This window comes from Pleurodeles waltl, chromosome 8, assembly GCF_031143425.1.
Source record: "Pleurodeles waltl isolate 20211129_DDA chromosome 8, aPleWal1.hap1.20221129, whole genome shotgun sequence".
Classification (NCBI taxonomy): domain Eukaryota; kingdom Metazoa; phylum Chordata; class Amphibia; order Caudata; family Salamandridae; genus Pleurodeles; species Pleurodeles waltl.
This window is the reverse complement of record NC_090447.1, coordinates 709,755,857-709,782,618: the sequence shown is the minus strand read 5'-3', so window position 1 is coordinate 709,782,618 and position 26,762 is coordinate 709,755,857. Positions and strand designations below refer to the sequence as shown.

Sequence of the window (26,762 nt, the reverse complement as noted above, 5' to 3'; positions counted from 1 at the left end):
GGACCCACGCGTCCGTAGTTATGTGTTCCCAGTTGTGGTAATATTCTGTAAGTCTCCCCCCCACTTGTGTTGCATGGTGGGGGTTTGTGACATTGAAGTCACTGTTTAGTTTGTGGGGTTTTTGGGCTCTGGAATTTTCCCCTTGGTGTTAGGGAATTGTCCACCCCTATAATGTCCTCGAAACCCTCCTCTCTGATACTGGCCCTGATATGTGGGTCTGACTTGTGAGGTGGAAGGCTCTGTGGATTGAGCACGAAACCCCCCTCTAAAGAGCGTCTTCCTAAAAGTGCCTCTGCTATGTGGGGAGTAGAGCGTGCCCACGGCTTTAGCCGTGTCCGTGTCTTTTTTCAGTTTTTCTCTAGCCGTATCCACCTCCGGCCCAAATAATTGTTGTTCATTGAAAGGCATATTCAGCACAGCCTGCTGAATTTCTGGCTTGAATCCGGAGTTTCGTAGCCATGCGTGTCTCCGAATGGTTACCGCTGTGTTTACTGTCCTGGCCGCCGTGTCTGCTGAGTCCATAGCCGACCTTATTTGGTTGTTGGAGATAGTTTGGCCCTCCTCAACAACTTGTTGGGCACGTTTCTGGAACTCTTTGGGAAGGTGTTGAATGAGATGTTGCATTTCATCCCAATGTGCCCTGTCGTATCTTGCCAGTAGAGCTTGAGAATTGGCAATTCGCCATTGATTGGCTGCCTGTGCTGCCACCCTCTTGCCTGCTGCATTGAATTTCCGACTTTCTTTGTTGGGCGGTGGTGCGTCTCCAGAACTTTGGGAGTTTGCCCTTTTCCGGGCTGCTCCTACTACCACCAAATCAGGAGTTAACTGTTGTGTGATATATACAGGGTCAGTAGAGGGTTGTTTATATTTCTTCTCCACCCTAGGTGTGATTGCTCTGCCTTTTACTGGGTCCTGAAACACCTGTTTGGCGTGTTTTAACATGCCTGTCAGCATTGGCAAGCTTTGGTATTGGCTGTGCGTAGATGACAGGGTGTTGAACAAAAAGTCATTGTCTATGGGCTCTGCATGCAATGCTACATTATGGAACGTAGCTGCCATTGAAACCACCTGCATGTATGCAGTTCTGTCCTCAAGTGGTGACGGCCTTGCCGGGTAGCAATCAGGACTATTGTCCGAGACCGGTGCATCATACAAATCCCATGCATCCGGGTCATCCTGGCTCATCCCTGTGTGTGTTGGTGACTGCATCATTGGGGGTGTCGCTACCGGGGACAGATGTGGCGAATGTGCTGGCGATTGCTGTGGCGAGAACCGTGGTGGTGTCTTTTCTTTAGCCACTTTTGCTTTTGGCTGCATTTCCACCTCTTGTAATGCGAGCTTGCGCTTCATTTTTATTGGAGGAAGAGTTCTGATCCTTCCAGTGTCTTTTTGTATATGCAGCCTCCTCTGGGTATGGTCTGGGTCTCCCATGCCCAGTTCTTGTTCAAATCTGTGACCTTGTAATTGTGTTGAAAGGTCTTGTTCCTCTGTATAGGAGCCTTGTTTCGGCTCCAAGACCGCACGTTTCGGCACTGAAATCTTTTCGGCAGTCTTTTTCGGCTCAGAGTAAACCTTTTTGACTTTCGGGGTGCCGAACTCTCGGTGCCGAGTCTGGTCGGAGCCGGTATCTCGACCTGAGTCGGATGTCTTTGGCTGCTGAGAGGCCTTTTTCGGTGTCGATGTTTGGTCACTGTGTTTTCGGGTTAAGCCATGGCCTGTTGGTGGTGGCGTCCCCTTGGCCTTCATTATTTTGGTGTGAGTTTGTTCAGGGGCTGGTTTACTCACGGTTTGTTGCGTCTTCGGCTGCCCAATCTCGGACTCGTCAGAGTCCGAATCTTGAATGGAGAATCTCTCCTCTTCTTCGACGTCGATGTGCCCGGCCGGTGTCGACGCCATCTGGAGTCTTCGAGCTCTTCGATCCCGTAGTGTTTTCTTGGATCGAAATTCCCGATAGGCCTCGCAAGTATCCTCTTAGTGTTCGGGAGACAAACACTGATTACAGACCAAGTGTTGGTCTGTATAAGGATACTTTGCGTGGAAGTTGGGGCAGAAGCGGAAGGGGGTCCGTTCCATGAGGTTTTGAAGATGGACGCGGTCGGGCTGACCAGGCCCGCTGAGGAGTGAAAGCCCCGAAGGGCCGCCGAAAAGCTTTTTTCTTTGGTGTCGATGTGCTTGCACTAACCCGGTACCAAGCGCAAACAATACCGTCAAATTTTCTGATAACTAACTTTTCCGAACCGAAATAGGGAGCGAAGAGGAACACGTCCGAACCCGATGGCGGAAAGAAAACTATCTAAGATGGAGTCGACGCCCATGCGCAATGGAGCCGAAAGGGAGGAGTCCCTAGGTCTCGTGACTCGAAAAGACTTCTTCGAAGAAAAACAACTTGTAACACTCCGAGCCCAACACTAGATGGCAGGATAATGCACAGCATTCCTAAGAAGGCCATTGTAGCCCCTTTTCTCCTTGTAGAATGTGCTTTAGGTGCAACTAAGAGTTGTCTTTTAGCTTTAAGGTAACATGTTTGGATGCATTTTACTATCCATCTTGCTAAACATTGTTTTGACATGGGGTTACCAGTATGAGGTTTTTGAAAGGCCACAAATAACTGTTTAGTTTTCCCGAATGATTTTGTTCTCTCTATGTATTACATTAGAGCTCTTTTAATATCTAATGTTGCAGGGCTCTCTCTGCCACAGAATCTGGCTGGGGGAAGAAGACTGTAGTTCCACTGTTTGATTGATATGAAAAGGTGATACTACTTTAGAAAGAAATTTAGGGTTTGTTTGTAGTACGACTTTATGTTTATGTACTTGTATGAACGGTTCTTCAATTGTGAAAGCTTGAATTTCACTAACTCTTCGTAATGATGTAATTGTGACTAGGAATACGACTTTCAATGTCAAGAATTGTATTTGACATGAGTGCATAGGTTCAAATGGTGGGCCCATAAGTCGCATAAGCACTATGTTTAGATTCCACGAAGGCACTGGAGGTGTTCTAGGTGGGATGATGCGTTTTAACCCTTCCATGAAGGCTTTGATAACAGGAACTCTAAATAAAGAGCTGTGCTGTATATTTTGCAAATATGCGGAAATTGCAGTGAGATGTATTTTTATGGGAGAAAAAGCTACATTTGATTTTTGCAAATAAAGCAAATAACATACAATATCTTGTATTGATGCTGAAAAAGGGACAATTTGTTTAGATTGACAGTAATATACAAATCTTTTCCATTTGTTGGCATAGCACTGCCAGATAGTGGGTTTTCTTGCTTGCATAATTTCTTCCATACATTCAGTTGGTATTTGTAATACCCAAATTCTATGACCTCAGGAGCCAAATCCCTAGATTGAGTGTGTTGGGATTTGGATGCCTGATCTGCCCTTTGTTTTGTGTCAACAGATCAGGTCTGTTTGGGAGTTTGGAGTGTAGTACTACTGACAGGTCTAATAGTGTTGTGTACCACGGTTGACGTGCCCACGTTGGCACTATGAGTATCAGATTGAGCGTGTTTTGATGCAGTTTGTTGACTAGAAAAGGAATGACTGGGAAAGGTGGAAAGGCGTAAGCAAATATCCCTGTCCAATTGATCCATATAGCACTGCCATTGGATATGGGATGTGGGTATCTGGATGCGAGGTTTTGGCATTTTTGCGTTTTCGCTGGTGGTGAACAGATCTATGTCTGGTGTTCCCCATTGTTGAAAGTATTGTTGAAGTACTTGAGGGTGAATCCCCCACTCGTGTGTTTGTTGATGATTTCTGCTGAGAACATCTGCCAATTGGTTGTGTATCCCTGGAATGTATTGTGCTACCAGGTGAATTTGGTTGTGGATTGCCCATTTCCACATTTTTTGGGCTAGGAGGGAGAGTTGGGACGAATGTGTCCCTCCTTGTTTGTTTAGGTAATACATGGTTGTTATGTTGTCTGTTTTGGTAAGGATATTCTTCTGAGTGAGAAGAGGCTGAAAAGCTTTGAGTGCTAGGAAGACAGCTAACAACTCTAAGTGATTTATGTGTAGCTGTTTGTGTTTGGCCTCCCATTGTCCTTGAATGTTGTGATTGTTGAGGTGAGCTCCCCAGCCAATCATTGATGCATCTGTTGTAAGTATGGTCTGAGGCACAGGGTCTTGAAATGTTCGCCCTTTGTTTAGGTTTGTGGAATTCCAACACTGAAGGGACATGTATGTTTGGCGGTCTATCAACACTAGATCTTGAAGGTGACCCTGGGACTGTGACCATTGTTGTGCAAGGCACTGTTGCAAGAGGCGCATGTTTAGTCTTGTATGTGGAACAATCGCAATACAGGATGCCATCATGCCCAATACTTTCATCACTAATTTGACAGTGTACTGTTGGCATGTCTGAATTTGTGCTAATATATTGTGAAATGCTTGTATTCTTTGCGCTTTTTGAGTATTTGGTATTGCCCGTAAGTACTGTTGAATTTGTGTATGTTGTAGTTGTGACTTTTGGTAGTTGGAGAACCCTATGGCGTGCAGGGTTTGTATTACATAATGCGCATGGTTTTGACACTGTGTATGACTGTTTGATTTTATTAGCCAATCGCCTAGATATGGAAAGACATGAATGTGTTGTCTTCATAGGTAGGCTGCGACTACCGCCAGGCATTTTGTGAATACCCTGGGAGCTGTTGTTATTCCGAAGGGTAACACTTTGAACTGATAATGCTTTCCTTTAATGACAAACCTGAGATATTTTCTGTGCGCTGGACGGATGGGTATGTGAAAATACGCATCTTTGAGTTCTAATGTTGCCATGAACTTGTGTTGTTGAAGTAGTGGGATAACATCCTGTAGTGTCACCATATGAATGTGTTCTGACAGGATGTAAAGATTGAGGGTTCTAGATCTAATATTGGCCATAAGGTCCCGTCCTTTTTGGGAATAAGGAAATACAGTGAGTAAACTCCCGTCCCTATTTGATTTTGTGGCACAGCTTCTATTGCTTGTTTGAGTAATAGAGATTTGACTTCATCTTGCAACAGAGTGATATGGTCTGTGGACAGTTTGTGTGGTTTTGGTGGAATATTTGGTGGAGTTTGTGTCAATTCCACGCAATAGCCATTGCGGATAATTGATAATACTCAGCTGTCTGTGGTAATGCGTTGCCAATTGTTGTGGAACCTTTGCTGTCTCCCCCCCACAGGTGAGGTGTGAATTGGAAAGGAATGGCACAAGTCACTGCTTAGTTTGTTGTGAGGGTTGTTGTGATGTTTGATATTTTCCCCTGCCTCTGGGGTACTGGCCTCTGTAAGTGCTTTTGAAACCACCTCGTTGGTATTGAGGTTGGTAGGCCGACTATGGCTGTTAGGTGGATGCCTCGGCAGTTTGGGCCCTAAATCCACCTCTATATTGGGGCTTACGAAAGGATCCCCTGTATTGTGTGGTATACAGTGCACCCATGGCTTTTGCGGTGTCTGAATCCTTTTTCGTCTTTTCAATTGCAGTGTCAACCTCTGGGCCGAAAAGTTGTTTTTGGTTGAACGGCATATTGAGCACTGCCTGTTGGATTTCAGGCTTGAATCATGAAGACCTAAGCCATGCATGTCTCCTTATGATTACATCACTGTTGATGGTTCTGGCTGCTGTATCTGCAGAGTCTAGGGCTAACCTGATCTGATTATCAGTGATGGCTTGCCCTTCCTCTACTCTCTGTTGTGCCCTTTTTTGCTGTTCCTTAGGGAGATGTTGGATTATGTCTTTCATCTCATCCCAGTGGGTCCTGTGATATCTAGCCAACAATGCCTGAGAGTTGGCTATTCTCCACTGGTTGGCTGCCTGAGATGCCACCCTTTTCCCCGCAGCATCAAACTTTCTAATCGCTTTGTCTGGTGGGGGTGCATCACCTGACGACTGCAAACTTGCTCTCTTCCTGGCAGCGCTTACATCTACCGAGTCTGGAGGTAACTGTTGGGTCATATAGACAGGATCAGAAGGAGGTGGCTTATATTTTTTCTCCACTCTAGGAGTAATTATCCTTGCTTTTACTGGCTCCTTGAATATCTGGTCAGCATGTTTTAGCATGCCGGGGCGCATAGGAAGTGACTGATATGTTGCATGCATAGAGGAGAGTGTATTAAATAGGAAATCATCCTCTAATGGCTCAGTATGCATGGTGACATTGTGACACGATGCCCCCCTAGCATGACTTGAGTGTAGCCTGTACTATCCTCCAGTGGTGAAGGCTTAGAGGGATAGCAATCTGGGTTATTGTCTGGAATGGGGTCTGGATCATAAAGATCCCATGGATCCACATTGTCCTGCTGCAAATCAAATGAGTGTGATGGTGACTGCATAGGTGAAGGACTGGTAGGCGGAGAAATATATAAGTGTGGAGAGTGAGGAGGAGACTGAGGAGGAGAAAATTGAGGAGGTGGAGGTTTCTCCTTTGTTGTTGGCACTTTAGCTGGAGGCTGTGTAGTGTTCAATTCCTCTTGAAAGGCTAATTTCCTCTTTGGTTTTGGAGGAGGCGCGGTTAAAATTCTGCCAGTATCTTTATGGATGTGAATCCTGGCTTGCCTTTCATTCATTGCCTCTATCTGTGAGTCCTCCCCAGTAGCTTTGTGGTTTTCTTTAAGTACTTGTGAAAAACCATGCTCCTCAGTATAAATAGGCTTTTTTGGCTCCAAAGGGTTGGGGATGGCCTCGGCTCCGAAAATGATTTGAGATTTCGATTTGAAAGAGCGATGTTTGCTCGGCTCGGAGACAGAGCTTTGGCTCGAGTTCGATGGCTTCGGAGGAGTGGCCTTTTTCGATGCCGAAGTTGTGGGTTGGTCACCTAAGGTCTTTTTTCGGGTCGAGCCATGGCCTTCAGGCAGTGGCATCCCCAAGGCCTTATATTTTGGCTTGGCTGGGACTTGGCTTCGGAATAGAGTCCGGTCCATGAGGCTTCCATGCGGTCCGCCCGATGAGGCCCAAGTTGGGCGTGGGCGCCCCGAAGGCTAGTAATGATGTTTGATCCGACGGTACCGAAGTGTCGATAGAAGGTGGAATGCGATTGAGACAATACTGACGCGAAATAAAGAGTTTTCAAGCTTTTCCGACTTGAACTATCGGGGTGAAAAGAAACACGCCCGAACCCGATGGCGGAAAGAAAACAATCTAACATGGAGTTGATGCCCATGCGCAATGGAATCGAAGAGAAGGAGTCACTCGATCCTGTGACTCGAAAACACTTCTTCGAAGAAAAACAACTTGTAACACTCCGAGTCCAACACTAGATGGCAGACGTATGCACAGCATGTGTATCTGCAGCTATACAGGTCTTCGAACATATATATATTTATTTAGGGAGGGGAGCATCGTCCCACCGGGGACCACCACCTCCCTGGGACAACATTAAAAAGGGGGGGCGCACAGACCCGCCACCCCCCCCCCCCCCAAGTCCTTGGGGACCACCACCTCCCCGGGACTACATAATAAGGAAACTTAGGGTGGGGGGGGGGGGGGAGGACGCACAGACCTCCCGCCCCAGACCCGGGGACCACCACCTCCTCCGGGCTACATTTTAAAAGTACATAGGGGGCCACGCGGCCCCCCCCCCCAGGGACCACCACCTCCCTGGGGCACAATATGTTTCTACAAAAGGGAGGGTGGCACATGGTTTTCTAAGCCAATTTTGGCCCTGGGGACCCCCATCCTCCAGCCATATACTTCAGGGTGCTAAGGAACCCATTAAAACGTATAAGGACCACAGGAAGAGCTGCTTTAAATAGAATGTCAACTGGCAGGGAAAGAGATGAAAACTCTGCTTTCAGCAAGCGGGAGCATTTTGACAGTTCCCACTTGCTGAAAGCAGATTGTTTGTTTTTGCTTGGCAGAAGCAGTCACAGCTCCTGCCAAGCAAAAGCAAACAGCTAACTCCTGAGTGGGCATCTCAGGAGGTAGTAGAAGCCGGCTTTGGAGGGGTGGCAGTCCCTAGAGCCAAGAAAAAAAGGGGGGGGGGGGCAGCCCTCTCCATGTTTTTATTTTGCCCCTAGGAGGTGGTGGTCCCCCGATCCAGCAACGGACCTCCTCTGTAACTCATTTCATAGCCCAGGGGAGGTGGTAGTCCCTCTGGCATGGGGAAGTTCCATAATATGTATTTTCTGCGTTGCCTCTGGGAGGTTGCCTCCTGCCCCACCCATACTTTCTAAAAATAGCCTCAGGGAGGTGGCAGTCTGCAGGACTCGGGGGGTCCACAGGATCCCCCCTCTTATATTTATTTTGTATGTTGCCTCTGGGAGGTGGCGGTCCACAGGGTGCGGGGGTGCGGCCCCCTGCATACTTTCTAAAAATAGCACAGGGGAGGTGGTGGTACCAGGCGCATGGAGGGCGGGGATGCTCCCCAACATGTATTAAGAATAAATCTGGGCTTCTAAAAGCCCTAGGAGGGGGACCCCGTTCCCCCTCTCCTATTATTAACTCACAATGACTCTGGGACCTGGCCAGGGCCAAAGCATTTTTAAACACAAGACACTGCGTTTATTTTTTTAAAACACAGAGAAATCCGCAGATCCAGCCACAGATTTCTCTGTGATTTAAAAACAAAAATGCTTTCATACCTTGTGAGGGTCCAGGGTGTAATTCCGTTCAGCGCTTCTGGCTGCACTCGTGTTCAAAACTCCTATGGGTATTAACAGGGGAAATAAACTTTTTTTGATCCCCCCTTTTTCTCAGCCCCACTCGATGGATTACCCTGAAACTATCCATGGACAACAAGATTGTTGGAAAGTTTTGTGTAGGTTTGCCAAACACAGCCAAAGAAATAGGCAAGTGAAAAAAATGCTTTTTCTATGGAAACTAGGTCATAACTATAACCACCTACTGGTTTCCTATAGAAATAAGTGTTTTTTACTTGCCTATATTTTTGGCACCAGTTGACAAATCTTCATGAAATTTTCCCCAAAAATGACGCTCACATGAGATACTGTCAGGAAAGTTTTGGGGTGATCAGTCAAGTGGGAGCTGAGAAAAAAGGGGGGTCCTGAAACATGTTTTCTCAATGTTAATTTCCATACAAGTTTTTAGCAGAAAAAGCGGCCAAACCACTGAACAGATTTAAACCAAATTTGGCAGAAAACTAGCTCTTTGCCCAGAAAGCAACCTTTTTTGTGATTTGGTATAAGACTGTTCAGTAGTTTTCTATTTATTAAATGAAAACCAAATAGTTGCCCTTTTTTCTTTTTTTTTTTTCGGCTGATCTGCGGATTTGAGGATCCTCCTCGAAAACCAAATTTGTATGACAGGAGCATATTAAAAAGGGGCCAGTACGAGTGCTTCCTGATCTCTGAGCACTCTTTGGTATGGCCTAATTACTGGGTGTTGATCAAAAAAGTATTTTTAGGGACGCAAATCCGCCTTGGATCCTCTGCAGATTCAGAGGAAAAGAAAGGCCCTGATTGCCTGGCTGCAACCTGACAGAAAAGTTGCAGCCGCCATTTTGTTTCTTGCATTTCCTGGGTGGGTGGGGGAAAAAAAGTGTGAAAACATATAAGGGGTAAGGATACAGGTATCCTGAACCTTTAGGACACATAAATGGGCCCCTTAGGGACCCCTGATGGGCAACAAATTGCCCTTTTTTCCGGCTGATCTGTGGATTTGAGGATCCTGCTCCGATCCTGGGGAAAAGCAAGACCCCGATTGGCTTGCTGCAACCTGGCACAAATATTAACGTGTGCCTTCAAAAAAACATAGGAAGTCACTGAAAAAAAATATATATCTTACAGGGACGTTATAGTTAGGTTGACGTTTCACCCATACAAAACCATAGAAATTCAGCAGTTATTGTTATACTTATACGTATCTGAAGAAACTATAACTTGTGCTGGAAAGTAACTTTGGGCAACGAGTTATAGTTTATTCCGATAAGTATAACTGGTCCAATCACTCGGTGTTGGTTAACATCTTATTTATCCAATTGGGCGTGTTGGCTTGTGGCCCGATTTTCAGTCTTTCTGGATGAACAATCTCAGTTTGTTCAAATGGGTTGACCACTCCTTTTCTAGGACTTGATCCACTTCCCAGAACGAGCAAAGTGCCTAGGGGCTGTTCTTAGGTCTCTTAATATCTATGCAGAGAGCGTGAACAATATATCATGGATTTTGTTATGTTAAAAACACTGAGCTGTATGTTAAGATTTTATCTGACCTGGATTACTATCACTAGAGGTTGTATTTTTTGGGAACTGAAGGACAGATGTCTTTTCACTTCTTGAAACATAATCCTGCTAAAACTGAGTTTTTTCTTTTTCACTTTTCAGCTTTTTCTTTTGGTGTTGTTTGCAACTGATTTGGTGCTCTTTTCATTGTTGGTATCTCTCCACATTTTGTCTATAGTGACAGATATTTAGGTTTCATTCTCAATTAAAATCTTAATTTTACATTTTTTATTTTTGCCTGAGGGCTATCTTTTTCAACTATCTTTGCCAAATCAGATACCTTTTTCTTGCACATGCTGACTTTTGTACTGCCATTTGGGATATGCTTCTTCGACCGCTGGTCCTCCTTCTTTGACATTGGCCTCATGTTAACCTATGCTTCTCTTTTCAGCACATATCATCCCAAGTATCCATACATTTGTTCATATCAGATACATACCTATTAACCAGTAACAGCTAATGTTATGCTTCTGCAGCCTTTTCAAAGATTGCTGTAGTACTTTGAAGAGGTTTGCTCCTGGCTATCCCCCTAACCTGAGAGATAAGATGCAATTTTTAAAGAGATTGGGGAATAAGATGTGAACTTGAATAAAGGTAGATTTGACCATCCTACACAACAATTTAAATGAGTAGTGCTTTTGAAAATTTGTGGAGACATTTTTGTTTCATTCTGGTGATAACGCTGAATTAAAAAAGAAATACAATTATGGAGAATTGAAGCTTCACTGACAATTAAACTAATACGTTAGCAGAAAAGCATTTGACAATGGACAAGACCATGAGTAGAAGCTGATAGAACTTGGGTTTCTGGTCGGCAGAGGTATGCACCCTGTCCAAGAAGGAACCACAATCCTCGTCAGGATAAGACACAAACACACCCTAAATTAACCTGTGCTCACCAGCTGGTAGGTTGGCAAAGAACAGTCAGGCTTAACTTAAGAGACAATATGTTAAGTATTTGTGCAACACTTCAAACAGAGAAATAAAAACACAAAAAGATACCACACCTGGAAAAAATAGAGTTTAATGGAATGAACAAAATGAGATGAAAACGACAAAGATCCAATATGTAGAACTTTAGACACAATTTTTTTGAAGAATAAACTGTAATGTAGTGCTTAAAAGCATAAAGCGCCAACACGGGCTACCTGGCCACACTAAACCGGTCAAATCTCAAAGTTCAGCCTGACTGCAATGGAGCATGGGTTCAATACAGGGGCCAGCCTTGGCCTGCTGAAAAGTTGGTTGAGTTGATGTCGAGGATAATGCGAGGAGCAGGGGTGGCGATGTATTGTCATCGATCCTTATGATGGAGCTGATGCGTCAGTTCTGAGGTGTGCACAGTCAAAGATGTATCAGAACTGGAGGTAATGGCAATGCGATGTCCCCAATCCTCACAGCAGCAGGGGGGAGTTCATGGAGATACGCCGGTTCCGAGCAGCACAGCATTGATGTGTGGATTCTGGACTGAGCAACACTTTATACTTGCTTCCAAGGACCAAGGGATGGATTGGCACCACTTGGGAGGCAAGACTCGCAGATTGCAGAGTCCAGGTGCTGTTGGTGATAAGTTGGAAGTTTTTTTGTGTCCCTGAGACTTCAGAAGAACAGGAGACAGGTCGGCTGTCCCTTGGAGTCTCTATGGTTGTTGGGTTCAATTGTTGTAGGTCCAGTCCTTCTCAACCATGGAAGGTCAATAGTATGCAGTAGGTCAGCCTAGCTAGAAAACAGTTCTTCCAGAGCAGCAGTTCAGGAGAGTGCCAGTCCTTCAACAGCACAGCAGTCTTCTTCTCAGCAGGGTATCCACAGGTCTAGAAGCGTATTGCACTGGTAGGGTCTGAGGTCCAGTTCTTATACACAGTGATGCCTTTGAAGTGAGGGAGACTTCAAATGAGTCTTTGAAGTGCATAGAGGTCCTCCCTTCCTAACCTGGCTCCAGCCTGACTACAGGGGAGCATGCAGCACTTTGTTTGGGGACAGGACTCAGATTATTCAGGTGAAAGTGGGAGACTGTGCCCAGCGCCTCCCTTCCATCCTGCCCAGGATGGGCAATCAAGACACAGATGGCCCATCAAGTCACACTTATGCTTCCTTTGAGTGTGGCTGTCTAGGAATACAAAATGATCAACTGTCACCCACCCCAGACAATTGATCAGCGACAGGCTGCAGGCACAAAGGGCTAAGAGCAGGAAAATGCTAACTTTATAAAAGTCTCACTTAAAAATGCTCATAGGATTCAGGAAATTCAAAAACATGTACAACAATTCAAACGATTGTCCATTTCATAAACAACAACACTGTATATAACCCCTCTAGATCATAAGATTGAATCCCAACTGCAGATACAAAGAAACCACCAGGAAGACCCCTCGTGGCTGGCTGCCAGGCTGTTTTACAACCACTTGCAGAATATGTTGATTTTTTTCATCAAACCGTTTGTACCCCCTAACCAAGTCATACACAAGAGATCGTCTGTCTGTGATCACTCAAATAGAAGGGGCTTCTTTTAATCCTGAGGTTGACATCTTGGTTACAATGGATATAGAAAACTTGTACACCAATATTCCACAAGGTGAGGCACTTGAGGTAATTACCACCATTCTTGACTCTAGACCAAAACCTCATAGGGTCCCCACTGATTTTTATCACAAGTTGTGCTCAGATTGCATTGGACCACAATTACTTCCTATTCAATGATGAGTTGTTTGCACAAATAAAAGGAATATAAATCAGAGCTATTTTCGCTCCTCATATTGCAAATCTACATGTGGCCACTTTTGAAGAGCATATCATCTATAAGGAGGATAATCCTTATGACAGTTACATCACAAAATAGCTCTGGTATATAGATGACATCTTCATTTGGCATGGTCCAATAAGTGACTTACTACAGTTTCACAAATGGATTATTAATCAAAATACCAACTTAAAATATACCCTGGAGTTATGATACCCATTACATTAATTTTTTAGATTTAAAAATGTCATTTGATAAGGGTGACCTGTATGTATGCCTATATACTAAACCCACTGCCAGAAATACTCTTTTGAGATATAATAGCCATCATCCCAGGAATTTAAGGGACAATTTACTGTTTGGGCAATTCTTAAGGATTAAACGTAATTGCACCAAGACTCTAATGTTCAAAATGATCAAAAGGGGCTATCCATATATGAGATTTTAACAGTTCGGAGTTGTCCTATTCATTAATTGAAGACTATGTAATATGTACGCATACTATATATAAATAATTCCTCTAGGAGCATTTTTCAGTGAGACATTGTGTGTAACCAGATCCTAGGGGAATACTGTGTTGCCCCTAAGTGTGTTCATTTGTAACTTTATAAAAGTGGCATTTTCAAAACAATAAACCCAACAATGCCATTAAAGAGGATTTATCATTACAATTCCATAGGTACTAAACATGACAGATCTACCTCCTTTCAATTAGGAATTACAGATTATTAAATGCAATAAAGAAGCCTCAATGTTATCCTATGGAGGGGGTAGTAGACCTCACAGGAGTGAACAAAGAATCTGGGAGTTTTTACTACCAGGAGATGTAAAACTTAGAAGTGCATGTACTACCTTTTTTGTATATTGCACCCTGTCCTCTGGGCTGTCCAGGGAGTACCCTATGGGTGAGATATGGATGAAAAGGGAAGGTTTAGACTTGCCAAAAGGTTTATTTTACCAGGTCGACATGGCAGTTACAAACTGCACATACAGGATCTGCAATGGCAGGCCTGAGTCCTGGTTAAAGGACTGCTTAACTGGGCGGCACAATCAGTGCTCCAGGCCAACTAGTAGCATTTAATTTACTGACCTTTGGCACGTGTAGTGCGTTTTACTAGGACTTATAAGTAAATATGCCAATTGCGAATAACCCCATTTGACCATGTTTTAGGGAAAGAGCACAAGCAATTTGAGCATTTTATCACTGCTAACCAGTGCTCGAGTCCTAAGGCCAACAAAAACGAATTCAGAAAAAGTATGAGGAGGAAGGCAAAAGGTTTGGGGGTGGCCCTGATGAGAGGGACATTTCCAACATAAGCACAGAGGAAGGAAGACTTTTCCTTAAAGATCTGATGGACAAATGTTGCATTTTGTATTTAACCACTGAGCGAATCACTGCCTTTTAGGCAAGTATCAATGCAGTCTTCCTAGTAAGTTAATGAGAGGTTACATTAAATTATACATAGAACTGCTGTAAACTAGGTGGTGGGAACATAGGCTCGGAGAATTTTTGAGGAAATCTTTTGCAATAAGTAAAATAACCACTGAGAAACATTAGCGCATTTAAGCGCAGAAACAAGCAATGTGGCGTATAATACAAACACAGAAGTTCCAAACAGAAAGGAATTGGTGGTGACAGATGGGGATCACAATAAAACAAAATAAGGCATTTCCGCCAAAGAAAGACATTTTTAAATGTAGTACGTGACTAGTTTACACATCTTCTTTTTTATCTTGTTTCAGAAACCCGTTACCTTTTCCATATTTTATAAACGCTGTGAAGGAAATACTCAATTGTGGCAAAAGTGAAATGCACTACCTGGTAGTGGCTTTTTCACATTCAATGCCACATTCAAACAAGCGAGGGGTAACCTTTATTCCTTTAGGAAGGAATAAGAGTTAGTCTGATTTCATCCCCTGTGGCACTGGGACAGGATGGAACAATAATTTAAACCTATACATTGGATAATAAAAGACGCAAATTACCAATCTAGGTAAGCAATAAGTTATTTTTTAAAGAAATGTAGAGAGAACAATACGAATATAAAGCAAGTTAAGTAAAGGCAATAAGCATCCACGACACTCTATTTTCAGAGCGACGAAGACTATGTGCTATGCAGCTACCATTAACACATTAAGAAAATATACGGCCATGAGAGATACTGAATAAACTCTGCATCGACGTAAGGTATCCCAATAAACGGAGTAAAAATAAGAAACATTAACTGGGAAAACTGAAAGGCAACAGTTATTATGATAATGGCATGATTGTGATATAAAATAGGGTTCGTTAATAGGATATAATGTGTTAAGAAAAATATGGTAGCTTTGGGCCTCTTGTGTGAATAACAGTTAAGCTTATTTCCTTTATAGGGATTCCGGCAATTCGGAAGACTCAAAAAGCAGTGACAAAGATCATTCTGATTGATGGTAATTACCGGATATAGCTCATTTGACTTTTTTTTTACATTCATCTAAAATTGTCAATTTGTTATACTCTGAAAACGGATGCTGTGCTTAAAACTAATATTGTACTAACATGCTTGTGCTTTCTGCGCAAATTATTACGCGTCATATTTGTGTTCTAATTTATGTGTTTGTTTTAAGGTATGTTTGTAAATTAATAATTTGGAAAGCAGAGAGAACATAACCACTAAGGTTCTGGATAGCAGAGCCTCAAGTGAGACAGTTAGGCATCACACAGGGAACACATACAGGGCACATACTTATGAGCACTGGGGCCCTAGACTAAAACAACATATATACAGTGAAATATGGGGGTAACATGCCAGGCAAGATGGTACTTTCCTACACAGGTCTATGTTCCACTGTAATGTCCATTCCCTGTAGAGATATGGACCACCTCAACAATTTAGGATTTTCACCTTTCATTTGTTTTAGCCAAAGTAGAGGTTTGTGGTCTGTCTGAACAATAAAGTGAGTGCCAAACAGGTATGGCCTCAACTTTTTCAGTGCCCAGACCACAGCAAAGGCCTCCCTCTCAATGGCAGACCCACGCTTTTCTCTAGGGGTCAACCTTCTGCTGATAAAAGCAACTGGTTGATCCTGGCCCTCAGAATTCAGTTGTGATAAGACTGCCCCTACCCCTAATTCAGATGCATCAGTTTGAACAATGAATTTCTTGCAGTAACATAAACTTTTTAGGACAGGTGCAGTGCACATGGCCTGTTTGAGCTCCTCAAAAGCTTTCTGACAGCTAACTGTCCACAATACCTTTTTATGCATCTTTTTACTGGTGAGATCATTAAGTGGGGCTGCTATGGAGCCATAGTTTTTAATGAATCTCCTGTAATACCCAGTGAGGCCTAGGAAGGCTCTCACCTGGGTCTGTGTTGTAGGGGGAACCCAATCCATGATTGTTTGGATTTTCCCCTGCAGTGGTGCAATCTGTTCTCCACCTACCAGGTGTCCCAGATAAACCACCTTTCCCTGCCCTATCTGGCACTTTGAGGCCTTGATAGTGAGGCCTGCCTTTTGCAGGGCCTCCAAAACTTTCCAAAGGTGGACCAGGTGCCCCAGATAAACCACCTTTCCCTGCCCTATCTGGCACTTTGAGGCCTTGATAGTGAGGCCTGCCTTTTGCAGGGCCTCCAAAAATTTCCAAAGGTGGAGCAGGTGCTCATCTCAGGTGGCGCTAAAGACAGCTATATCATCAAGATATGCTGCACTAAAAGCCTCCAACCCTTGCAGGACTGTGTTCACCAACCTCTGAAAAGTGGCAGGTGCATTCTTCAAACCAAAGGGCATCACTGTAAATTGGTAGTGCCCTCCTATAGTTGAAAATGCAGTTTTAGGTTTAGCATCCTCAGCCAATTTGATCTGCCAATACCGAGCAGTCAAATCCAAGGTGCTTAGATACTTGGCAGATGCCAGTGTATCTATGAGCTCATCTGCCCTGGGTATAGGGTGAGCATCAGTTTTTGTTACCTGATTGAGACCTCTGTAATCAACACAAAACCTCATCTCCCTTTTTCCATCTTTTGAGTGCGGCTTTGGTACAAGCACCACAGGACTCGCCCATGGGCTTTCAGACGGTTCAACCACTCCTAGATCAAGCATTTTCTGAACCTCTTGTTTTATGCAGCCCCTGACATGGTCAGGCTGCCTATAGATTTTACTTTTGACAGGCAAGCTGTCTCCAGTATCAATTGTGTTTTCACACCAAGATGTGGTGCCTGGCACAGTTGAAAAGAGTTCAGAAAATTGTCCAAGGAGATTTATGCAGTTGTCTTTCTGTTCTGCAGTCAGACAATCTGCTAAAACTACTCCCTCCACTAAAGCATCCTCTTCAGTGGAAGAGAAGAGATCAGGGAGAGGGTCACTCTCTTCTTCCTGTCCTTCATCTGTTGCCATGAGCAGGGTGAAATCAGCCCTGTCATAGTAGGGTTTTAGGCGATTGACATGAATCACCCTAAGGGGACTCCTGGCAGTGCCCAGGTCTACCAGATAGGTAACCTCACCCTTTTTCTCAACAATTAGATGGGGTCCACTCCATTTGTCCTGGAGTGCTCTTGGGGCCACAGGCTCCAATACCCACACCTTCTGTCCTGGTTGGTACTGAATCAGAAAAGCCTTCTGGTCATGCCATTGCTTCTGGAGCTCTTGGCTGGCCTGAAGATTTTACTGGCCTTTTTCATGTACTCGGCCATTCTGGATCTCAGGCCAAGTACATAGTCCACTATGTCCTGTTTGGGAGCTTTTAAAGGCTGTTCCCAACCCTCCTTCACAAGTGTTAGTGGACCTCATACAGGGTGTCCAAAGAGGAGTTCAAAGGGGCTGAAGCCCACTCCTTTCTGGGGTACCTCCCTGTAAGCAAAAAAGAGGCAAGGTAACAGGACATCCCATCTCCTCCTGAGTTTTTCCGGGAGTCCCATTATCATACCTTTGAGAGTTTTATTAAACCTCTCTACCAGTCCATTAGTCTGTGGATGATAAGGAGTGGTAATTTTGTATGTTACATCACATTCCTTCCACATAGCTTTCAAGTATGCAGACATAAAGTTGCTACTCCTGTCTGATACAACCTTTTGGGAAACCCACCCTGGAAAAGATTCCCAGGAGGGCTTTTGCGACTGCAGGAGCTGTAGTGGTCCTTAGAGAAATTGCTTCAGGATATCTTGTGGCATGGTCCACAACCACCAAGATAAACCTATTTCCTGAAGCAGTAGGAGGGTGAAGGGGGCCAACTATGTCAACTCCTACCCTTTCAAAGGGGACTCCAACCACAGGTAGTGGAATAAGGGGAGCCTTTGGTGTGCCACCAGTCTTGCCACTGGCTTGGCAGGTCACACAAGACTTGCAAAAATCTTTAGTGTCCTCTGACATCCTAGGCCAGTGAAACAGGGGGACAAGCCTTTCCCATGTTTTGATCTGGCCCAAATGCCCAGCCAAAGGAATGTCATGTGCCAGAGTTAGGAGGAACTCTCTGTACTGCAGGGGAATGACCAATCTCCTGGCTGCTCCAGGTTTTGGGTCCCTTGCCTCTGTGTACAAGAGGTTGTCCTCCCAGTAAACTATATGTGAGTCACTGACATCCCCATTTTGCTGCTTGACAGCTTGCTGTCTTAGACCCTCTAATGTGGGACAGGTTTGCTGTTCCACACTCAGCTCTTCCCTGGCATGCCCCCCTCCACCCAAAAGCTCAGCAGTGTCTGCTGCCAGCTCATCTGGTGAAGGTTCTGCACAGGGAGGAAATTCTTCTTCCTCAGAAGGAGAATCATCTGTAGAGGGAGGGATAGTGGGAGCACTTAGTCCATTGTTCCAGGATCCAAGTTACCCCGTCCTTTTTGCTTTTTGGCCTGAGCCCTGGTCAAAGCAAAAATATGCCCAGGATTGTCCAGCATTGCTGCATGAGCCTCCAACTCCACTTCTGCCCAAGCTGATGTCTCTAAATCGTTCCCTAGTAGACAGTCTGCAGGTAAATCTGAGGCAACCACAACTTTCTTTGGACCAGTAACCCCCCCACAGTTGAGATTCACAACAGCCATGGGGTGGCTAAGAGTGTTGTTATGATCGTCTGTCACTTGGTACTGCTGACCAAGTAGGTGTTGTTCAGGGTGCACCAGTTTCTCTATTACCATTTAGGGTAGTTAGGTAAAACACAACAGAATAGTTAGATAGTAAAAAGCCTGAAAACAAATAATGTTGCACCCGCACTGCCAACTTTATCCTAATGGACAATGGTTTAGGTGTCCTCAGCTATTTTCACAAACATTCTGTTCTCTTGTTTTTACTGTGGGCTGTGTTTAGCCAATGTGGAAGACAAGATTCTGCAATCATTAAAGTTAGCTGTAACACTGCAGTTGTATTCTCAGAGCCCCTGCAAGGACTTTGATGCATCTCAGTTTATTTCTGATGCTGGGCAAATGGGGATGTAGGCGACTTTAGATGTTTACTCTGCCAGGGAAACCCAGAGATCAACAAACATTCTGTAGCAGGGCTCTGATATAACATACTACTAGGCAGCATGAAGATATTATGCGACCTGTAATCAGTGATGGGATGTGTCTATTTCGAAGTGTCTCCCATTCAACACAATTCTCTTGTAAAACTGATGTCACAGAAAATAACGTAAGTAAATTGGTCAAATGGCCTTTCTTTGCTGTCAGCCTGAAAAAAATACTCATGAGTGTCTCGCTGTTTTTCTAGCTTGTAACGAGATTTCTTTTAGAACAGACTGTTGTGTAACAGGCATCAATATAGATACCACTTTAAGGTCTGACAACCAGTGGCGGCCGTCAGTTTTAGGAAGTAAGGGGGCGGGTGGGAAGCACACACACACTTTCACTCACACAAACATTCACAACACTCATCAACATTCAAACATACACGCACGCACCAAACATTCATTTAAAAAGATCTCACATACACACACAACACACAACACACACACACACACACACAACACACACACACACACACACACACACACACTTAACCTCAGCCTCGGAGGTCCCAGGAGGGTTGGGACTGCTGCCTTTCCTCACTGGCTGACATTAGGTCAGCCAATGAGGGAAGGCAGCAGTCCCAGCCTTGTCGCAGAGTGGGATGGGGTCAGTAAAACTGGTTAAACCTGAAGCGCCCAGGTCGAAGTCAATGGGTGACGCTTTCCTCGTCACCCGGGGGAGGGCTTCGAGGCACATTTGCTGAGCTGAGGAGGTCACGCCTATAGGAGCTGTGACCTCTTCAGCCCAGCAAAGTTCAGCTCATGCAGCCAGGAGTCTGCGCAAATCGCACGTCTCACTTCTGGCTGCCTGACCTGAACACGAGGAGTGTCTGTCAGGCTGACCTTTGTTCAACCTGACCGGCACTCTTCATGATGGGCAAAAGGGTGTGTGGCCCCTCCGCCCTAAAGGACAGGCCACGCCTGCGGACATCATGATTAACCTAGAGAAATGTAAAACAAACATGATACTATTCTATGCTGCAGTCAATATAAGACTAACCCATAACACATAACTCACCCGTAATCAACTTTCATATGCTGTCCGTTGAAGAAGAATACAGTGGAAGGAATAAAACTGATGTCAAAGTACTGGGTGTAAACAGCCACTTTGTCTACATCCACAAGATAAATGGTTGCCATGTTACTCAGGTCACGGGACGTCTTTGCAAGCTTTGTAAATGGAAAAAGGCACAATGCGTCAATTAATTGCTTTTAGGAGCTGAAATATGCCCTTGGATACATATCTTAAGAACTAGTATGCTGGCATAGGTCGAGGCTACTCGCTTAAGTATCCTTAAAAAACAATGACTGTAAAATGTATTAAACCACACTCTGCCCTACACTTAATGTGCATCTACCCAGCACAGGTGAAGAGTGCTTGGACTTCCCATTAAGGCTGAGAGAAAATAAATTGCTAAATGGTATGAATCACAGAAACAATCTCTATGAAATTTACATTTCAGACACCTATTTTTGCATGAAACATTCCCAAATATCCTAATTAAACATGCAGGTAGCTGTCAAGAGCAAACCACGGCTCAGCACTATATGTTTTTAATTCTGAAAAATTCTCTTCAACTCACTTATTTTTCTATTTTGTTACAAGACTTTGGCACGGAGAAGCAATTGAATCTATTATTAATGATGAAGTGGACTATGTATCTTTCCTGTTGTGGATCCAGTTAATTTGATCATGCAGCATTTTTACACACACACCACAGAATGTATTCAATGCCAGATACAAACTGAAATATAGATTAGAGTGGAGAAAAAGATGGCATGTGTTGCAGACTGTTGATCATTCCCATATGTTTTTGTCTTTCCAAACCTAGCGTTGTCTCAAATCATCAATCAAGATAAATTCCGACAAAGGTCTTCCTGGACATGGCAGGGGAGGGTGAGTGTGGTTCAATGGATGCACAAAGGTGGATCGCTTTCTTACTGCTAGTTTTCAACGTACTTACTTCTAAGTATTGGCCCAGTCTATCACTCTGACTTTGATGGAATACCCCAACTTGCAAGAAAGTACTCGTTAGAACAAAAGAATAGTGAGAAAAAGGAGAGGCAAGGTTCATTTGGCATAATGTTTGTCTCTCTTCTTGAATATTTGAGCCCTAATTAGATCATATATAACAATCTGTGGATAGTAGGTTCTTCAGATTTGGATTTGGCCAAAGATTATGCCTACGCAGAACAGCAGTTTATGTAGGCCTACCAGGCTATCTCTGCTTGACCACTTTGCCTGTGCTGCAACTTAGGTTTGCTATGTCTAAAAAACACACTTCGTTAGATTGTTCATGACAGCTAAATCATTCTTATGCTAACTCCCAAGTTAAGATAACATGTTGTACAACCTTTTTTTACCCAATAACTTAAACTTGATAACAAATTTCTGCACCTTTTAAACAATTTTTCTGTAACACTGGTAACATTCAAGATTCTAGTAGTGTTATGGAACTGCTACGTTATGTTGAGCAGAGCTCACAACAAAAATTGTCAACTATTATATACACTGAAATGTGCATCTAAGACACAACAAAAGGAGTAACTTGAGCTTAATAGTGCAGAACATGGACCAATTATTCAAACAGCAGGATATTGTACATTTTCTTTGATTTTATTTTAAAGAGTGGTCAAAATATAATTGTTGAAATAGCACAAAAGCAGGAAATTACTTAGTGAATGTACTATATGAATATGGTAGTATTATGAAAGAAGGAACACATTTTTTTATTTTTTTTATTTCAGACACCTACATAGAAGCGCTGTGTACAACCCGGGTATTGCTAATACCAAAAAGGAACATAATGTGCTGATTTTGCAAGCAAGAACTGATCTCCGAATTCAGTATCAATGTAAAAAATTAAAAAGAAACTAAATACTAACACAGAATGAAACAATTGCAGCACAAAGGGATAATTACGTTCCTAATGGCTTCTAGCTACATGTGTGAAAAGAGTTATACATTTGAAAAATGTTGTTAGGCCTGTGAAAAGAAGTTGTTCTGTTTACAAATTATAAATTTTTATCCTAGGAGATTTTAATGATTCGATGCAAATCTCGTTGGACCTCTCCGAAACCCAGGTGGGAACGTCACAAAGTACCCCAGTGGCCCCCTTTGTGGAGACAAAGGGACTGTCCAATCTGTGGAGACGCTGATATCCCCATACCCAGCAATACACTTACTTCTCCAGGGCTCATAGAATTTATCCTCGATTGGATCATGACTGTGCCAGAAGGACGGGGGGAGAGGTGGCCAGGACAGAGTACCTGGTGAGTGGTTTGTCTGACCACTAACCACTCACAGGGGACGAAATCCAGAGCCTCAGGTACAGGTGGAGACTGAATGCGTAGGAACTCCGCAACAGGAAGGTGGACAGGGACTTTGGACTGATAAACTCTATTTTGAGGAAAATAAGCACTCTGTTGAATCAAAAATGACATTGTGGGAAGCTTACAAAACTGCCCTAAGTGACAGGGCACACAACCTGATCACACAAAGAAAGAAGAGGCTGCGGAGCCACAGCGCTTGGAGTGACAGATCCTCCAGCTAGAGGAGAAGTCAGTCCACTCTTCAGGCCCCTTACTATTGAGACTACTGGCTGCCCTGAGCATGGAATATCGTGACCTGGCACAGAATACTGAGACAACAGAGACTGGCGACTCCACACCGTTTATATAAAGTTTGGGACAAGGCAGAGAAACTTCTGGCCTAGATTAGTAAAAAAGGAAATGGAGGTGAGATGGGTCAGTGAGATCCGAGATGACGAGGGGGCCTCTCACACCACGGACATCCAGATTGTCCAGGCATTTGCTACTTATTATATGTCATTTTACGAGGCCCACCTATTAAGTGATCACTTAGCCATCACTTGTTATTTAGAAAGCATTCCAACCCCGGTGCTAGGGCCTGAAGAGGTTGCAACCCTGGAGAGTGAACTTACTCTCACCGAGATAGAGGCCGCTGTCTCCAAGTTGAGGACAGGTAAAACTCCTTGGTACAACGGCATTCCTGCTGAGTTCTTCATAAGATATCTTGAAATTTTGGGCCTCCACCTACGGAATCTCTTTACGGAATTTAAAGAAACTGGCTCACTACCCCTAGACCTGTGGACTGCTACTATTGCAAATATACATAAAGAGGGCAAACCTTGCAACCGGTGTGCTTCTTACCGTCCAATATCGCTCCTAAATATTGAGGTCAAAATCCTGGCTACTGTACTAGTGACACAATTCCACTAAGTATTAACACCCCTGATCCACAGGGCTCAGTCAGGGTTCATGCTGGGGCATTTCACCCGACTGAACTTATGCAGCACTCATAACTTTACGTCAGTGGTTAAAAACCGACCATTTCCTCATGGGTTCATGTCCCTAGAAAGTGTTTGACGTGATCTATTGGCCTTTTCTAGAATGCACAATGGAAAAATTTGGATTCAGGCTTAAATTTAGACACTGGATATCGATTCTTTACCAAGCACGGATGGAAGCAGTCCAAGTCAATGGGCTGTTGTCATCAGAGTTTCCCATTGGAAGGGGGACCCGAAAAGGATGCCCCCCCACTCCTATTTTCCCTTACAGTAGAATCGCTGGTGTGCCAGGTTTGGATGAACACTGACATCTGGCCGCAGACGACGTCGAGGAGAAAATATCCCTCTATGCCGATGGTATCCTTTTGACAATCACAGACCCCTTGGCTACCATCCCCACCTTATTCCACATTCTAGAAGAATATTGCCTGCACTCTTGATACAAAATAAATTGGGACAAGCCCACTGTATTCTCAGCAGGGCATACACAAGAATGGCCCCCCACCAGGTAACCTAAAGGTGGACCTTGAAAGCTTTAAATACCTCGGAATCCTTGACACACCCTGGAAAAAACCTGCTACAGCCATAACCTTGGGAGGGTGGTGTCCAATTTCTAGAAAGATGCGGAAAGTTAGAAAAATCTGTCCCTAACGTTGCTAAAACTGGCTGTCCTCCTTAAGATGGTCCCCTGCCACAATTACTGTACGCCCTTCAAAATACATATTTCCCACTTCTGAGGAACACGTTCACAAATATTGATGGGGGTCTGAGATCCTTTTTTGGCAGGGTGGACATACGATAATAGCTCTAAAGACTGCAGCGAAACCCCCATAATGGTGGGATAGCTCTTCCAGATGTGGAGGACTATTGGGGGGCATACCTCATTCCAATTAATGACTGGGTTCATACACAACAGACCCATCCTACGCACAGATTAGAATAGGAGACTGTGGCACACCGTTCTTACTTACACTACCTTTACGGTGGTAGAGGCACACAAACTCTACTCCCAATGACCCAGGTGACACTAGCGGCATGGGAAAGGGCAACAAGAAAGTTTGTCTGGGCCCAAAAATTTTAAAAAGCAACACCACTTTTGAAAAGGTCATGGCTTAGTGAAGTAAGCAAACTGCAAGGTTGTGGGGCGTGGGACCTAATCGGAATCCCCACTATTGGGGATATTATGGCGAATAGGGATCTTAAATCCTGGACTATTTTCTGTTCTGAATATAACTTGCACAAGTCTCAGTTCTTTAAATATGCACAACTAAAACAGGCCTATCTCACTGAGGGCCTATCTGGAGCTAAGATTCCGGACTATATCCTGCTGGAAGAGAGTCTATTGCAGGAAGAACTAACCAGAAGGGCCATCTCTTTCACTTATCGACCACTGAATAACAATATGCCTGATAATATACAGTCCCTTAGGGAAAGCTGAGTGAGGAATGTGGGCGAACTGGAAGACATTGGCTGGGAGGCAGCGCTCATTAATCCCAGGTAGGTTTCTATCAAGTCTTGGTTGCGCCTAGTTCAATACAAAATACTACATAGGTTGTACTATGACAGGGTCAAACTGCACACAATGGGTAGGGCGATATGTCTGCGGTGCAATGCTAACAGAGTGGATTTCATACACACATTATGGCACTGCCCGCCTATACAGAGATATTGGAATGTGACCCTGACCGAACTGGGCAGGGTCCTAGAGGTGGCGCCTCCAACTGAACCCACATATGCCATCCTGGACATCCCAAATTATGTTGATATTCCTAACCACACCATCTCTTCAGTGTTCTGGACCTTGTAGCTGCAAAATGTGATCTGGTGCGGAGATGATAGGGGGCGCGGAAGTGCGGACTATTCAAGAAAGTCAGAACAGCACATCAGACCCTGGGATTACATAAACATTATAGAGTGCCCAGGAACTAAGTGGTTTAATAGTACAACTACCGTATTGGGGTGACATGTGAGAGGCCATTTCAATCTGTGCAGTGAAGTCATTATTCTTGTGTATGGTCTAACGCAAATAAATATCCTGTATCATGATTTAATGCGCTCTATGTATGTGCCCTTTGCACCACTGTTTGTTCTTCAATGCGTTTACACTGAATATTGCAAAATAAAAATACATATTTTACAAAAAATATATATACATTTTTATACCGAATGTAAACGTGAAGTAAAAACACACACACACCCTACACATATATACATTATCATCGACACACACTGCACCACTCTATATATTAATAGAGTAAGCTAACATCAATATATTTTGCTGGTATGTCTAAAAAGTGCTCTGTAAAACACTCAAAGGGTGATGGAAGGAATGCTTGCAAACAGTCTAAACCACTGGCAATCAGTATAGCAGTACTTCGATAAATTATATTTCCACCACTATGCATCTCTAGGCAGAGTAGGGGCTCTCCCGGTAATCTTTAATAGCACCTACGTATAGCCAAATATAAAATGGAAACAAGTGTGGACACACCCACTAGTGTCATACGTACTCCTCGTGTATCCTATCCACACTTAAGGTGCACAATCAAAATATCTACGTTCCACATGCATAGGCAAAGGATCCATTTATGAGGGGCTGGCAAAACAAATGTAAATACTGGAGAGGCCAGTAGGCGTCTCTCAAACATGTGACAGGTAAAAAGGCTTGCCTCACTATTACAACCAGTTTGCTTCTACCGCCATCATTCCTTGTAAGGAAATGCCTCTTTCGCATGGTCACCCCCAAAGACTTGGATTGATGATGCTGATTTTTCAAAGCAGAATGCGCTGAGGCCTCCTAACCAGATCTCAGTGCCTGTACCCTGATCTTAAGAGATGTATGATTGACTGGCTTATACCCTATCGGCATAGGCTAACTTACTTGCAAGTACTTGGTATATGGTACACCGATACCCAGGGCCTGTAAGTTAGAGGGTCACCCCAGAGACAGCAGTGATTGTGCCATCCTGGAAATTACATGTGTATCACATGGCTCCAAGTCTACCAGTGTAGACTGGAAGTGCGGCGTTAAACTGCTAACTTGACTTTGCCATTTAAAGTCATGGAAAAGCCAAGTCACGCCTACA

The 26,762-nt window shown here is 44.0% G+C and overlaps 1 protein-coding gene across 9 annotated transcripts in view; it reads right to left on the bottom strand.

Annotated features, from left to right (window-relative positions):
- The window catches only part of TXNL4B (thioredoxin like 4B), a 94,894-nt gene that overhangs the window by 10,107 nt on the left and 58,025 nt on the right, over positions 1–26,762 (bottom strand). For all 9 annotated transcript variants that reach the window (XM_069204852.1, XM_069204854.1, XM_069204857.1 and 6 more), the window contains exon 3: positions 20,385–20,536. In XM_069204852.1, coding sequence (XP_069060953.1) covers positions 20,385–20,536 — 152 coding nt within the window. The remainder of the gene's footprint in view (positions 1–20,384; positions 20,537–26,762) is intronic.